This window comes from Rhinopithecus bieti, unplaced genomic scaffold (genome assembly GCF_001698545.2).
Source record: "Rhinopithecus bieti isolate Rb0 unplaced genomic scaffold, ASM169854v2 scaffold_11944, whole genome shotgun sequence".
Taxonomy (NCBI): domain Eukaryota; kingdom Metazoa; phylum Chordata; class Mammalia; order Primates; family Cercopithecidae; genus Rhinopithecus; species Rhinopithecus bieti.
Window position 1 is genome coordinate 3,247,985 of NW_016807378.1, and position 16,185 is coordinate 3,264,169.

The 16,185-nt window shown below is 46.8% G+C and overlaps 1 protein-coding gene across 8 annotated transcripts in view; it reads right to left on the reverse strand.

The window, feature by feature from the left end:
• Window positions 1-16,185, reverse strand: part of TEAD1 (TEA domain transcription factor 1) — a 203,569-nt gene that overhangs the window by 49,771 nt on the left and 137,613 nt on the right. For all 8 annotated transcript variants that reach the window (XM_017881572.1, XM_017881578.1, XM_017881575.1 and 5 more), the window contains 4 exons: window positions 15,407-15,541; window positions 14,187-14,233; window positions 13,254-13,315; window positions 11,922-12,046 (listed from right to left, as the gene is read on the reverse strand). In XM_017881572.1, the coding sequence (XP_017737061.1) occupies window positions 11,922-12,046; window positions 13,254-13,315; window positions 14,187-14,233; window positions 15,407-15,541 (369 nt within the window). The remainder of the gene's footprint in view (window positions 1-11,921; window positions 12,047-13,253; window positions 13,316-14,186; window positions 14,234-15,406; window positions 15,542-16,185) is intronic.

The following is a 16,185-nucleotide window of genomic DNA, read 5'->3' on the forward strand; positions in this document are numbered from 1 at the left end:
TGCTTGTCTGCAGGTAGGGTTCACCAAAAGGACAGATGTTGCACCAGTAAAACCCTACCTGGATCAAGGATGCCATGTGGTACCTGATGCCATCTGAATATGTGGATTTCTATTTTGACTTGGAGAAATGTCCATTTTCTCTTTCTATTGCTATCATCCCTCCAGTTATTCTTCATAGCAGTTGCAAACAAAAATAAAGGTGAATGCAACCCTCGAAACTCAACCATTCACTTGCAAAGGGCTTCTGAGATACCCTGGGGGTTTAATAAAGGACTTTTGTCTTCCTTCAAAGCTGCTCTATGACGTCACTTTGTTTTCTGGTCCTTGCTGTTCTTTGCTGCTTAGCGAGCCTGCAGTGAGGAGTGATGAGCACCTGGACTGTGGAGTCAGGAGGGATCTGGGTTTGAATTCGAACAGTGGCACCACTTCCCAACTGAGTCATCCAGGGCAAGTGATTATAGCCCTCTCTGCTGCAGTTTCCACATCCATAGTGGAAATACGTATACTTAGTAGAAATATAATGCAGGAATAATAATAGTACCTACTGTGTCAGAGTGTCAAGAATATTAAATGAGATAATGCAAGGAAAACATAACACCGTACATAGCACGTAATTTGTTGTTGTTACTTTCTGGAAAAATCATGATGTTTCTTTACTTTGGACGAAATAATGTGAAATTAATACTGTCCCTCTGATAACAAAAAACTGGACATATTAAAACTTAAAGCAGAAATGAAGAGAGGGAAAGTTTCAGACACATTAAGGCGATTCCTACTGTTCTGATGTTATCATCGGTGCTAGGGTGCAGGGTAGCGGCAGTGCGGGGAAGTCTTGTGGGGTCTGGCCTCCGCATTTCCCTCAGGCACACAGTACCCTCTCCAGACACCTGCTTCCTACCTTCCTCTAAGGCATGCAAAGTCTCTTTCCAAAAGTGGGGTGGGGGCAGCCTAGGAGGTTGCCCATCACTGTAGATGAAACAAATCACAACGTACAACTTCCAACAGTGGTCACTGGGGCTTTTTTCTCTTTTTAAAAGGACTGCCAATACATTCTAGAGATCTCTGATGAAGGCAGTTCAATCTTTGTGGAAAAGGAAGAAAAAGCCCTACACTACAAATCTGCTAGTTCTCAGCATCTGTGAGGTGCCCTCAGACGCACTGGGCCCTGCACTGCACTGTCCAACCTGAAGATGGCAGTCTTTTCCTAAACTTGTTCCAAAAATTCTAAGTATTTGAAGAACGTAGTGAAACCTTGAAAAATGACTGCTGTCAAATAATACCAAGAGAAAAATTATAATCCACTTAGGAATTTAAAGAAATCAAGACAAATAACTCATGTCAAGGGATGCTAATGTACAAGCTGGAACAGAACAAGGACAAATCGCCTACATTTACTTCGTGTCACAGTCCTGCCGGGAATGTCTGTCCAGCTACCCCCCAAGGCAGGCTGGGCAGCCTACAGTGGCCCCTGGGGGGATAAGGAATGGCTGCGGAGCCAAGCCAAGAAAGGTTCCCGCACATTCAGCCCAGGAGCTTGCCTATCTGTGCTCACGGCTCCTGCCCAGGAGAAAGTGAATCTGAAGTGAGTTCTCTCCTCAGCTCACTGTTCAGGGCACCAGCCCTGTTCTGGCCACCTGGCCCTGACATGCCACTTCATCCCATGCCCCTCGCTCTTTCCAGAGAGAAACATCATGAGAAACAAGAAACAAGTGAATCTCTCCTTCCAGGATCTCACACCAAGATGCATCCTTTCCACCTCCCACTCCCAGCACCATCTCCACAGAGGGGCTACTGCTTCCTTAGACAAGAGTGTGTCTTCCCCACAGAAGTGCAGCTGAAAGGCCCACCAGCTGAGTGAGCAACCAGGAAGGTAGGTGCATGGGGTGACGACCTGCCAAAGAAAACAGAGGGGGCCTCTGTGAAATGTCTATAGAACCTGGATTTTCAGATGCATTCAGTGGCCTCCTTCCCAAATGAAGAAAGAGGGGGAGTGGCCACAGCATCTCAGAAACACTGAGTACAAAGCACCAGCAGACAGGCTGCTGCCACAAGAGGGTGTGCCCTGGGCCTGGAGGGGCTCACAGGTGGCTCGGCAAGGGCTCAGGTTTGTGAGGGGCACAGGGGCGCTCCATACTGAGCCATCGTCCCCTTCCCCGGGAGATACTCCATCTCCTATGTCCTACTGGAAGACCAGGCTTAGAAAAACATGAGAAAAACCTGAGATAAATTCAAGGACTGAGCACAGCCAACTGTCAGACCAGCTGCAGCCTTCCTCCCCAAACCTGGAAGGACAAATGTACTTTCCGATCATTTATTCGAAAGCATGAGATGGGCACATTAATGACACCTGGGTTAGAATATCTAGGCTCTGCTATTTTTGAGCTGAGTGGCTTGAGACAAGTTGCTTAACCTTTCTGGGCCTTGGCTTCCTCATCTGAGCGGTGACGAACCCTAGCCTGTATCCAAGGTCAAATGAAACAGTCAATGTGAAAGTTCTGCTCAGGCCACACAGAGTCGCATAGATGCTGGTGACCTGGCTTACTGGCATGAGATCACTTCCAAGCCCTGAACTATGGGAGAGAAGGAGCCTCTTTTCTGAAGGACCAGAAACCAGATTTGTTCAAACAGCCGTTCTCTACACCAAGATGGAGCAACTGCCTCGGCAGCCACTATAAAACTAGGAAGCTTCTCCAGAGACACCAGTGCCCTTCTCCATCCTGCCCAGGATAAAGGCAAGAACCCTCCTGGCAATCAGGAATTGAAACCTTGCTGCTGCTTCTTTTTTATTTTTATTTATTTATATTTTAGAGACAGAGTCTCCTCTGTCACCCAGGCTGGAGTGCAATGGTGCGATCTCAGCTCACTGCAACCTCTGCCTCCCACGTTCAAGCGAATCTCCCGCCTCAGCCTCTTGAGTAGCTGGGATTACAGGCACCTGCCATCGTGCCCAGCTAAGTTTTGTATTTCTGTAGAAGCGGGGGTTTCACCATGTTGGCCAGGCTGGTCTTGAACTCCTGACCTCAGGTGACCCACACACCTTGGCCTCCCAAAGTGCTGGGATTACAGGCAAGAACCACCGCGCCCAGCCAAAACCTTGCTTCTTATCTTGTGTCTCCAACCTAATCCCCATGCACAGCCATCCCCTCTTCTTTCTTCCACAGGCCTCATCAATGTCATATGTCCTTAGAGCTGTTCTGATCACATTTTCCAAACCAAGACAGGATCTGTGTTCTGACAACGGAATTTTAGTTATCTGTGAATTTAGGCCATTGAAAGAAGTATAAAAATGTGAAATTAAATCATCCTTGGGCCCACATTTGACCAACTGCCTTTAGGAAAAAGAATGTTATCTGCAGGATTTATTTGCAGACCTTCCATGCGGGCTCGACCACAGGCCTGCCAGTCCCCCAGAGGGGAGATCTTGGGCTCCCTCTGACTATGAAGACTGCTAACTCCCACCTCCACATCCAGGAAGTCCAGCCCCTTAGAAATAAAGGTAAGGGGCCGGGCGCGGTGGCTCAAACCTGTAATCCCAGCACTTTGGGAGCACTTATGGCGCGAGGGCCGAGACGGGTGGATCCACGAGCGTCAGGAGATCGAGACCATGCCTGGCTAACACGGTGAAACCCTGCTCTCTACTTAAAAATACAAAAAAAAACAAATCTAGGCCGGGCGAGGTCGCCAGGCGCTGGAGCTCCCAGCTACTACTCGGAGGCTGAAGCAGGAGAACGGCAGCATGAACCCAAGAAGGAGGAGCTTGCAGTGAGCCTGAGATTCCAGCCGACTGCACTCCAGCCTGGGATGACAGAGCAAGACTCCGTCTCAAAAAAAAAAAAAAAAAAAGAAATAAAGGTAAGGGCCAGGACACCAGGCAGCAAAACTCACTTCTGGCTGAGGGGGCTGCCATCACTAAGCTCAGGTTCCCCTTCAGGAACTCTCTCCTCTCCTGGAGCCCAAATGAAATGTCCATCTGTGAATGGAGAACCATCCCTGCCCTTCCCATTTTCCCTTTTCCAGATAATGGGGTAAGTGTCACTTTCTCATACACTGTGAAATTCAGACAAAGTTCAAATAGTCAACCCTGCCATCTATTAGCCGGGTCCCAGGTGAAGTTACTTAAACTCTCTGAGCTTTCCTGTCTCCAATACGTATTTCAACAAGCTTATTTTGAGAATGAAAGGCAAAAGCATTATTACCAAATCAGTTCTTAGCAATCCTGCTTCCTCCTCTGTTGCAGGACTCTTCAAATTATATCGGCATCCTTGGTCTCAAACACCCAGTCATTACCATTTATCCTCCTCTTCTCACAGCTCATTAATCCACAAGGCTTTTTAATTTTATCTCCATAACATCTCTCCCCTCTGCCATTTCCTCAGCCACGGCCCCTGCCCTGGTTTGGTCCTCATCAGCCACCAGCTGGCCAACAGTACAGTTTCCTCCAGCCCTGGCTCTCTCCTGAAGCACAAATCAGATCACATTCTCGCTTTAAAAAGCAGGGTGAGGTAGGAGAATACATATTCACCTTAGACTGTATATGCATTAAAATCGCTACAAAGCCTCATAAGAGAATAGTAACAGTGGCTACCTACTTAAGGGTAGGACAGGAATGAGAAAGAAGAGACATCTCCCTTCCATTCTCTTATGCTTGGAGATTTTTTGACCACATAAATTTACTACCTTTATGAAAAGTTTAATTGATTTTAAAAATTAACTGAGGCCGTGCATGGTGGTTCACATCTGTAATCCCAGCACTTTGGGAGGCTGAGGCAGGCAAATCACTTGAGGTCAGGAGTCTGAGACCAGTCTGGACAACATGACAAAACCTTGTCTCTACTAAAAGTACAAAAATTAGCCAGGCATGGTGCCTCACGCCTGTAATCCCAGCTACTTGGGAGGCTGAGGCAGGGGAATTGCTTGAACCCAAGAGGTGGAGGTTGCAGTGAGTCAAGGTTGCGCCACTGCACTCCAGCCTGGGCGACAGAGCAAGACTCCTTCTCAAAAGTAATTGAAAAATATTCTGACTCCTGTTAGAATTTCAGTAGAGTCCAAAGCAACTAGTGAGCACATTCTCACAAGCTTGATCCCTGTCCAGATCTCTGGCTCAATTTCCTTTCACATTACTGTAAGACATCCAGGTTCAGAAGCATTTGTGGAGTGCTCAGTATGTTCAGAAATATTACTAAATGTAATTATCACAGTGAGCGTGGCAGCGATCCTGTTATGTCCACTTAAGACAGACTGGAAACTGAGGCTGAGCTGTGAGGTAATTTGCCCCAAATCTCAAACAGCTGCTAAGAATTCTAGTATCAGTCACCTCTTTGCTGCAACTAGAGCATGATGATAGCTAGGCTCTAAAGCAGCGGTCCCCAGCCTTTTTGGCACCAGAGACTGGTTTTGTGGAAGACAATTTTCTATGGGTTGGAAAAGGAACTCAGAGGAAACCCAGAGTAACCATCTACCCAATGTGGAAGGCCCTCAGAAGTCTGGCCTTGCTTGGGGAGCTCCTACTTTACAGACAGCTATTTTTAACTTTCAAACTTTGCCTTTATTTCTTCAAAAGTACAGTGATGTGGTTAAGGATACAGAGTGGTGGTAAACCTTGGCACAGTCACTGTTCTTGGAGATAGATCTTGATAACTTTATTTAGCGTTTCTGAGCCACGGTTCCTTTATGTATAGACTGGACATAATGCTCAGCATACTAAAACAGAGCTCATAAATGTTGGTGATGATCATTATTGACATAATATATAAATAAGTTTCCTGGCTGGGCATGGTGGCTCACACCTGTAATCCCAGCACTTTGGGAGGCTGAGGTGGGTGGATCGCTTGAGCCCAGGAGTTCAAGACCAGCTTGGGCAACATGGTAAAACCCCATCTCTACTAAAAATACAGAAATCAGCTGGGCATGGTGGCGCATGCCTATAGTCCCAGCTACTTGGGAGGCTAAGATGGGACGATCCCTTGAGCCTGGGAGGTCGAGGCTGCAGTCAGCTGTGATTGTGCCACTACATTCAAGCCTGAGCAACGCAGTGAGACCCTGTCTCAATTAAAACAATAAAAATAAAAATAAATGTTTCACATGTTGAGCGAATGTGTGCCTTCCCTGATTGGGTTTGTTCCTGTACTGTATCACGGAACTTCTCTTCTGCAAGGCAGTGAGTGCTTCCTCAAAATCTAAAGAGAACAATCTCTTTGCCTCCTTCTCCACCCCCAACTCTTCCCTCCTCTGGTTGTGTAACTCCCACCTAAGTAAATCCCTTCTGTGCTCTCTTCCTGGCTCCTGCTCACTGTGGCATCCAGACCACAACAGGCATGAGACACACAGCCTGGTGCCCGGGAAGTTTGAGCAGGCAGGGCTTTGCCAGCTGCTGCCCTGTGGAGGGTTGGAGGAACCCGCTGTGCCCCAGAATTGAGGTGGAGGAATCACTCCAGGCTTTATCAGGAAAACCACTCCCTATGTACTTTCAGGATTCAGCTGACAGCTCAGCCAGGCCGGGTTTTCATCTACCTAACTTGGCCTCCAGAAACTGGACCCTGATTTCAGGGAGGCCCCTTTTAAATATCCCACCTTGGGTGGAGGATATCACACTTAACACTTGAGGTCCTTTGATATGCAACACTGAAATCATGTAGAAAGTGTATTTCCAACTCAAATAGTCTCTGTTTTTTACACTCTTCCTTCCTTTCTTCACCCTCTGCTGTTTTTCTCTTAGCTTCTAGTAGAGCCAAAGGTAACAGAGGGACTGATTCGCTGGTTCTCCTCCAACATAAACCACCACCAACTTGCGGAAGCTGCCGTCTAGTTTACACACAACATGGAGCCAGCAGGGGGCGATCATCCCCCTAATTATTCTCCCATTGGCTCCTTATAGCCCTGGGCTACAAAAACAGACTACTCATCAGGTACAAATGGACCGTACAGCCTTTTGGTCACAATCTCAGGATGTGGAGACTTGGATCTGAATCCTGTTTCCCATGTCAGTTGACTGTCTAACACTGGGCAAGCTACTTCATAAGGATTACGTAAGATAATGCATAGTGTTGGCACACAGAAAATATTTAGTAAATGTTGGCCATCACTACTGCTAGGAGTGGAGGGGTTGTGAAGAAGTCTTCAGTGTTGGCAAGGGTGACATATGTGGTGAGCCAACAAGTAAATTTCAGAAAACGCTGGTTCTAAGGCCACTTCAGACTAAAGAGGAGACAAACTAAGGTTCTTCTCTTGGCTTTGCTGGTACCAAAGTGTGCAACCATGTCTTTTTTTGAGACGGAGTTTCACTCTTCTCACCTAGGCTGGAGTGCAGTGGCGCAATCTCAGCTCACCGCAACCTCCGCCTTTTGGGTTCAAGCGATTCTCCTGCCTCAGACTCCCAAGTAGCTGGGATTATAGGTGCCCTCCACCATGCCCAGCCAATTTTGTATTTTAGTAGAGACAGGGTTTCACCATGTTGGCCAGGCTGGTCTTAAACTTCTGACCTCAAGTGATCCACCCGCCTTGGCCTCCCAAAGTGCTGGGATTATAGGCATAAGCCATCGCACCCGGCCAGCAATCATGTCTTATCTTCTCTTAAGAGATGGTACAGGCAGGCTGGGGTGTAAAGCTGGCTATTATAAGGCAGCATCTCTCCAAGCCTCTTCCGTAGAAAGGAACAGAATAACTTACCTCACAGAGCTCAGTAAAGATGAAAGAAGTCACTAATGACAAATAGCATGGAACCTGGCTACATAGTTTCTTTTTTTGCCAGCAATACCTATAAGTTCTCTTCTCTACTAAAAATACTTTATAACCCCTCGGGTCTAATGAGCCTAAGCCATTACATAGAAGTAGGGGGAAACCTATGTACATGTCTGTCTGTAACAAAGATCTAGAGAATCCAAATGCAAAGTTTAACTTGTTTAGGGCTCTTTAATTATTGGTCACTTTGTTTGCTTCCTTATCAAATTAATGTGGTTAATGTTGGATGTTAAATTTTAAGTACTGTATGCCCAAATTTGTTAAAATGTATCAGCTGAGTTTATTTTAGATGGCCTTAATGTTTCTATTGTTGGAGCAAAAATATAGCAAAATTAAAGTCTGAGAAGTCACAAAAACTCTAAGAGCCAAAGAAACTATCTACATGATACAAATTTTTCAGTGTAACCTTAGCCCTGAAGTACTATTATACCTTGATGGTAATAGTACCTTGTGTTTGTCCAACAAAGCACGCAGTATTTAACTTGAGAGGCTGGTACTTAAGATACTGTCAAATGCTTTAAATAATTTTATTAATTCTCCATCATTTCAACTGGTCAGCCACCACTTTTTCCCTCTAGCACAAGAACCAACCTTCGGGCCCTCGCATGTCCACTAAAATCAAATATAGATCCTACTCACAATCTGCCACATTCATTTGCATACATTAAATCACTTGTGTTCAATGCAGAATGAGTGTTTGTAACATAGGAATATCAGAAGCGACACCAACAATAGCGACTGAAGTTAGGCAAAATAATTTCACAGCAGTGATAGAGCTCTGGTTGGTAATGTCTAATGCACGTCACTTAGTATCATAATACAAGCCAGAAACATCAACATATCTATTGGGGGTATTATTTTCTGAAATTATACACTTTTAATCCAAAAAGCAAGTAACTTTCAATTGTGAAGAAGGCTGGGGCATAGCAGTGCATGTAGTCCCAGCTACTCAGGAGCCTGAGGCATGAGGATCACTTCAGCCCAGGAGTTTGAGGCCAGCCTGGGGAACACAGTAAGACCCCATCTCAAAAAAAAAAAAAATCAGTTGTGACAAAGGACCATTATTCCACATAAGCAGTTAGCATCCCCTGACATACTGGGTATTTATTTGCTTGGGTAGTTCTTGTGTTCTCCACCCAAGTGTGGGCTCCATGAGAAAAAGAACTTTGTTTTGTTCACTACCAAATTTCTAACACCTGAAACAGTGGGTGGCATGTAGTCGGTGCTCAAAAAGTACTTGTTAAATAAATTCTAATTTCTCCCAGTCCCCAATTCATATCCCCTAAAATATAACTATCTTTCTCAAAGGGCCCAGGCCTTCCTTCATTTCAGGGCCTTTTAAGTCACGTGTTGGAGTCTATGTAAGTCAAGCTTTTTTATTCAACAACAGCAGGCCAGATCCAGTTTACCTATTCAGATTATTATGTGTACTCTGAATGTACCTGAAACACGTATCTCTGACCTCTACTCTAGTGACTTAGTGGGTCTTGACTTTCCTAAAATAGTCACCGATTTAATATACTGCCACATACACTTCAGCTTCATCACCTCTGGAATATTCTGCTCCCTTATTCTTTCCCTGTGCAATCCTCCATCTCTCAGCTTAAGGGCTACTTCCTCAAGGAAGCTTGCCCTGTTTCCTGTTACTTACAGCATTCAGTATTCTTCCTTCCTAGAAGTCACAGCACGTTGCAATGATCTCTCAGATAATCACCTGTTTCGTGTCTGTCTCCCCTACTAGGCATTATACTCCCCAGGGGCTGAGGCTGTGGCTGTCTGGGTAGCAATGACCCCCTCTCCTGTGCAGCTTCTTGCACATGAAGTTTGTAGAATGGTCTGAATGATTCAAAATATTTAGCCCAACAAATACAACAAAAAAGGCAATCAAGCCTTCTGGGCCCTAAGAGGTCCATAACTGGAGAGTACAGTTAACAATGAGGGAGCTACTATAATATTTTAATTTCTTTTAAAAAGAGAGAATTTTATAAACTATTCCACAGTATTTTAACCAGGGAAGCAAAATCACGTGGGGACTTTTGCCTTCCAGTGCCTTGGAGCTGTTTCCTAAAAAAAAGGGTCATATGCAAAGAGAAATTTGCTCACACAGAAGATATTCAGACTGAAAAGACAATTCAAGAGACCCTCAAAATTGGGAGGTGGTCTTTTACGATAGTGAAAAGGGGGCATTGAAATACAAGATTTGGGCTCCTGGTTCCCTCTGTTTACTGACTAGATATCTTGAGTAAGTCATTTAGTATGTCTGGGCCTCAGTTTCTTTATCCATAAAATGGGGAAAACAGAACCTATCACAGGAAAAACAGAACCTATCTGATGGGACACTGTAAGGACAGAATGAAATACTCAACCACAAAGTACTCCGTAAACAACAAAGTGTCATGGAAACATGAGTTACAAGAGGCAGAAGCAGTATCTGGGCCAAAGCCCAGCCTTCAACCAAAGAACTATGTAAGCTTCCCAGAAAGAACCAGCAGCACAGAGTAACGCGGGGCATCTTTCAGTCTGTCTTAATGCCTTCCACTTAGATGGATGGAACCCTCACCATCACTCTTCCTGTTAGCCACTCAGCTGCTTGGAAGGAGTCATCTAGTTGGCCTTCACTTCTCTTTCCTGGTCCCAGCAGCCTCATTTGCTTGTACCTGTCCTGATGGGCCCAATTTACATTCCTTCCCTCATTTTTTCCCCCTAATTTGGAAGCAGCTCTATTTTTCCACCAGCTCCCAAAGTTCACGATTTGTGGACAAAGACATCAGTGGGCCACATATGGGTTCTCCACTCTGATGATGGCTGGTCAAGCCCCTCTGCTCCACGGGAGGCCTTTCCTCAAGCTGAAGTGCAAACACTCCTGTGAGAGGTCACCTCCAGTTGTTCAGCATCTCAGTTATCTACCACAGGCTCTTAACTCATTCCTGACACTTTCTCCCGATAATAGAAATGACAGTAAGGCAGGCAACACACAGAGAGCATGGGACTTAAGAGATGGGAAGGATGGGGTGAGACAGAGAATGTGGTGAGAGTTTGTGAGGATCTCAGAGACAAACTAAGGATTCCTTCAGTCTTTGCCTCGGGCTCACCCACACACAGATGCAACGCTCATACTCATAGCCAAGGAGTGGGTGTGAAGAAAGGGTACGGGGCTTGTTGGGTGGGAAAGAAGGGAGGATCACATATGTATGGGAAATGCCTGGCTGAGAAACAATGGGACGATGGGTACAAGATGGGGGTGGGGGAGGTAGGAAAGAAGAAAGTGACAAATAGAGTCCAGATGCCAATGTTACTGGTATTTATGATATTATAATGCGCTGCACTCTATGGCAAACTGTTAAAGTGCCATTTTGTTACTTCTTCTTTTTTTTATTGTTTTGAGATGGAGTCTCGCTCTGTTGCCAGGCTGGAGTGCAGTGGCGCGATCTTGTCTCACCACAACCTCTGCCTCCCAGGTTCAACCAATTACCCTGCCTCAGCCTCCCGAGTAGCTGGGACTACATGCGCGTGGCCATGTATTTTTAGTAGAGACGGGGTTTCACCATTTTGGCCAAGATGGTCTTGATCTCCTGACCTTTTGATCTGCCCGCCTCAGCTCCCAAAGTGCTGGCCACTTAGAGAACAACTTGCTATCTTGAGAAAACAGAGTTGGAAAGAGAGTATGGAATAACAGCTAAATGTTTAGGCTTTAGAGTTTTCAGGACCTGAGCTTGAATCTCTAATCCATCAGAGATTAACTGTGTGACTTTGGGAAAGTTACGCTGTTTCCTTATCTGTCAGTCAGTACCTAGCTTCCTAGGGTTTTTATAAGGATGAATTGTGATCATATATCTAAATAACTCTGCATGGGACCAGGCATACAGCAAGGCTCAATAAATGTTACTTCTTGCTAAATTTTATAAAACGTTAAGAGCTTGCAAATGTCCCGCTCTCTGACTCAAGTATTCCCTACAGCACCTTGGGACAGTAATACACCTCCAGTTCTGCTGTTTTCTACAAATCTGCCAATAGGAATCCCTTTTTACTTAATCAAAAGGCTATTCTTTACTAGGCCTGTTTTCACACAGGATATTTGTCAGGCATGGAGCAGGGGTACAGGAGGAAAGAAAGAGAAGCAAGAAGGTGAACAGTAAAAGGAAAGAAATCCTGGATTCAAGACACACCTCTCTGGGCACACTCACCGAGTCTGGGTCTCGCTGCTGCTCGAGAAAAGCGGAAAATTCCACCAGGCGAAGCTTGGTTGTACCAATGGAGCGACCTTGCCAGGCAGGGACAGAGGGAGCTGGGGCTGATGCAGGCTCAAACCCTGAAAAAGCAATTGTCACCTTTGATGCTGGTCACTCACCTCCCCTTGGGCCTCAGGCAAATACTGGAATAGGGCTCTACAGATGACCCAGAAGGAAATGCCATCAGCCCCCTCTCCACCAGGTCTGGCGGGGAGAACTCAAGTGATGATAGATGCTGGCTGAGGACCCCAGTGATGGTGAACAGTTAGATAAGCACAAAGCACGTGTTCCTCATTAAGCCAACTTCAGCTAAAGTTAAGGGCTGCAGCATGAGGACATCCATCCTGGACCGAGGGGTCTACTTGGGGACCAAGCCAAGAATGATGGGATAATGAGAAGTGAATGCTTCCAAAGACTTCCTGTAAGACCCGGACATGCTGTGCACTTCTTGTGTTTGTCCATCTTCCTGAAGACTGTGGTCACTAGCACTATAGAATATTCTCTCTGAATGCTCCGTGGTACTGGGGAACAGGGCAATATGTGAAAGCATTTTCAGTTTGGGGAATCCGTAAGAGAGAGCAGTGACTTTTATACTGTATACCTTGAGTAGTGCAAAGGAGTAATTCCACCAAGCCTCAAGCCAGTTCAGTGGGACATGCTGGAAAGACAGCCTCAATTCCTTGTGCTGTGGCATCTGCCTTTGAACCTCTGAGGTCAAGCAGTCACCACTTCTAGGCAAAGTGTGGGACATGCTTCAGGCTCTCCTTCTCTGGGCCAAACAGTGCAAGGTTTTTTACACGCACATGGGGGGATTGGGGGTACGCTTTGTGGGGAAGGAGACAGGTAGGCTGGACAGATTCATGTTTTCCACTTTGAGCTTCCATGTACTCTCTCCTTTAAAGAAAGGTAGCGGGACCAAAATCTACTTATCTAAGAAAGGGTGAATGAAACCCTATCTACCCTCAAGACTCAGACTGCCTAATTTGGTCAGTTTTTATTGAGGAATATGCTGCAGCAACTTCACCTTCTGAGGATAATCATGATGAGGCTTCCTGTTTCTTAAACCATCTGAAAAGCTCTTGGGAGACGACTGAAGGGAATCGGGACCTGGCAGAGGTCACCCCTGTGGCCCTCCTGAGCTCCAGGCTACCCAAGGATCCTGCAAGTCAGGGGCAATGTGCAGCTGTGGCAAAGTTGAGCATCTCTTGACTCAGGGAACAAAGTGCCAGACCCAGCTGACAGCTGTGTGGGGCTGTGCTCCCAAAAGGGAGTTTCAGGGAGACTCACCTGGAATAGGGGCTGTGACTGCTGGCTGGATGGGGTAGGCCTGCTGCACAAAAGGCTTGACGCTGGGAACAGAGAGATGGCAGACAGAGTCAGAGATTGTACCTGCAGCAGCGGCTATTATCCAGGTCCCACCATGACCTCCCAGTGGGAGGTCCTTCACTGCTGTGGTCCCTGCCTGCAGGTGGTAGCCCAGGTAGAGGCAGGTGGTAGCCTCTGCCTTTGCCCAGGCAGAGGCAGTTGTTCCATAGACCAACAGAGACCAGCAGCCAGCTAGGGATCAAACCACCAAGCCTCATGCCAGTTCAATGAGACATGCTGGAAAGACAGCCTTAATTCCTTGTGCTGTGACATTTGCCTTTGAACCTCTGAGGTCAAGCAGTCACCGCTTCTAGGCAAAGTGTGGGACATGCTTCAGGCTGTCCTTCTCTAGGCCAAACAGTGCAAGGTTTTTTACAGCATACAGGCAGGATTTCCTTTCTTTTATCCCAAAATAGCCCTTATTTTCCAGTTTACTGATCTTTCTTTTCTTGGCCCCAAGGCATCAGTAGGATTTGTCTACTGGCCACCCTACCAGAGGGCCGGCCAGAATGAAATGGGCTAGAGGAATACCTGTGCCGCCCTTTCTTAGGCAAGAAAGACCACAGCTCAGCCTGCAATACCATGAAGGAAGAGGGGTTCACTTCTTGATTCCAGCTGGACGACTGCTAATACTTAAGGTGGCAGTGAAGTGCTTCTACCTCTCCCAGGTCTGAAAAGCCAATCTCTTTCCTGCTAGGGGCCTCAGTAGACAATAAGAAGGAGATGCCTTATGGGACTTCAGTGTAATGCTCCTTTCTCCTCCAGGCCCTAAGACAGTATGGTCCAGGAAAAGCTCTCCCCAGGTGGGCTGGGACCAGCCCCTAGTTGTCAGTGCCCACCCCTCCTCAGACTTACTCTTGTGAGGATCCTGGCTGCCCTGTTTGAATCATTCCCGGCCAGAACTGGAAGGCAAAATGCAGAGGCCTCAGACTTACGAGTTTACTTCAAAGCACAGTTTAGGATGCCTACGCATCGCAACCCCTGCTAAAAGATAGCAGGTTTGATCACCCAACAGAATCGCCTTGCCAGAGTGCAAATGCAGTCACCACTTGCACAAGACCACAACCTATATTCTTGGACTGGCAACTCAGAGCTCCCTTTAGCTCCTCCTTCCTGAAAATCCCCCCAAGGGCAGAGGCAGGCAACAGCTCCTCAGTGTTTTCCTTACACCTAAGCAAAGATCGGGGTGTGCTACAGGGGGCTCACAAATATTTTAACTGATTGATTTATCCATGTACCCTCCCTCCATTCTGAAACATTCCCTGCATAATATTCTGCCTCAACAGCAGCACTGAAGGCCCAGCAAGGCAGAGGACAAAGCTTGAACAAGGCCAGGAGCTCCAAGAAGCAATGCAGGCAGCATCTCCGCAGCGAGCTTCCCTGCAGCGATTGGTGTGGGCTGGAAAGGCAGCATGACATAGAGGAGGGAAAGAGCAGCCTCAGGAGTCAAGCAGCCCTGGGGCTGATTCTTGACATCGCTATCCATTCCACTAGGATGCCAGCTATCCAAACTCTAGTTTTGCTACTGAATAACCTCAGCTTTTTCATCTGCAAAATGGCAATGACAATAAGAAGCATTTAAGATTACCTGGAGGATTGAGATTACAACATAACGCTTCTCAGCCTTTGGTAGGTGTCAAAATTGTAAATGTGAATAGAATACCTTGTCCCTTTAGGGGCTAGTTGCCCCTGAAGACAGAGGGACAGAGACCAAGGGCCAGGAAAAAGATAAAGAGAGAAGAGGCCTGAGCCCAACCCAGAAAGGCACATTTAATTCCATGTCTTCAGGGACTCAGAATTCCTTCCTCTTCTGATTTTCTCCCTCTTCCTTTTCATTTTTTCTTTTCTTCTTCTTCTCCTCCTCCTTCTCCTATCCCTCTCTTTCTCTCTAGCTCTCTGCCTCCCTTCCCTCCTTACTTGCACCACTTAAGACTCAGTTATCAGTTAACAAGGTAGCCTTTGCCCTCTCACATACCTGACCCACGTGACAAGAAATGGAGATGGGAGGCTTAACACTGGTCCATGCCAACCCCAACCCCAGCAGCTGTCATTACTGGACTGAGCTCATGACTTACCCCTGGCGCCCCCGGGAAGGTCGGGCGTGGAATCCCAGGCAGCCCCAGCTTGTTGTGAATGGCAGTGGCCGAGACGATCTGGGCTGAGGACATGGCTGCCATGTGCTGAAGGGCCTTATCCTTGGCAGTCTGATCCTTGAAGGTGATAGTGACACACCGACTTAATACATAACGCATGGCTACCAGGCAGGTTACACAGGCACAGCCACGAGCACATGGACTAAAATACAGAGCCACAAAATAGGCCAAAAAAGCAAACATGCATGGATAAATAACACAGCCAGAAGGCTAAACCACACTCAACCTACCGTACCTCTCAATATTTACTGGGAAGACCCAATGGGGCAATGCTTTTTTGTAGGGATTAAATCCATTTTCCAACAGAATGTGAAGCCTCTCAGAAGAGTGGACAATGTATTTATTTAGCTTTTCAGCTTCCAGAAGATTTCTCCAATTACTTAAAACATTTAAGGAAGAAAACAAAAATAAAGGACCTGCTTTTAAGCAAACGGATGGGAGGAAGGGTGAGCGAAGACATGTAGCTGTGGACTGGGGTAGGACCGTCCACAGAGCTCGAGGAGCCCTATCTGTGTGTCCTGGCTGTCACAGGGCCACGGTCCCAGGAGCTGCTGGGGTCATGCAAGGCCTGGAAGCCCTGCAGACACCTGGTTGGGGAGGCTCAGAAGCAGCAGGGGGTGGGGGTAACAGGGCCAAGCAGCATGCTGGCGGGGTGCATGCTTTCTCAGGTATCCCCGCCGTGGGGCTAAGGCTACATGGGT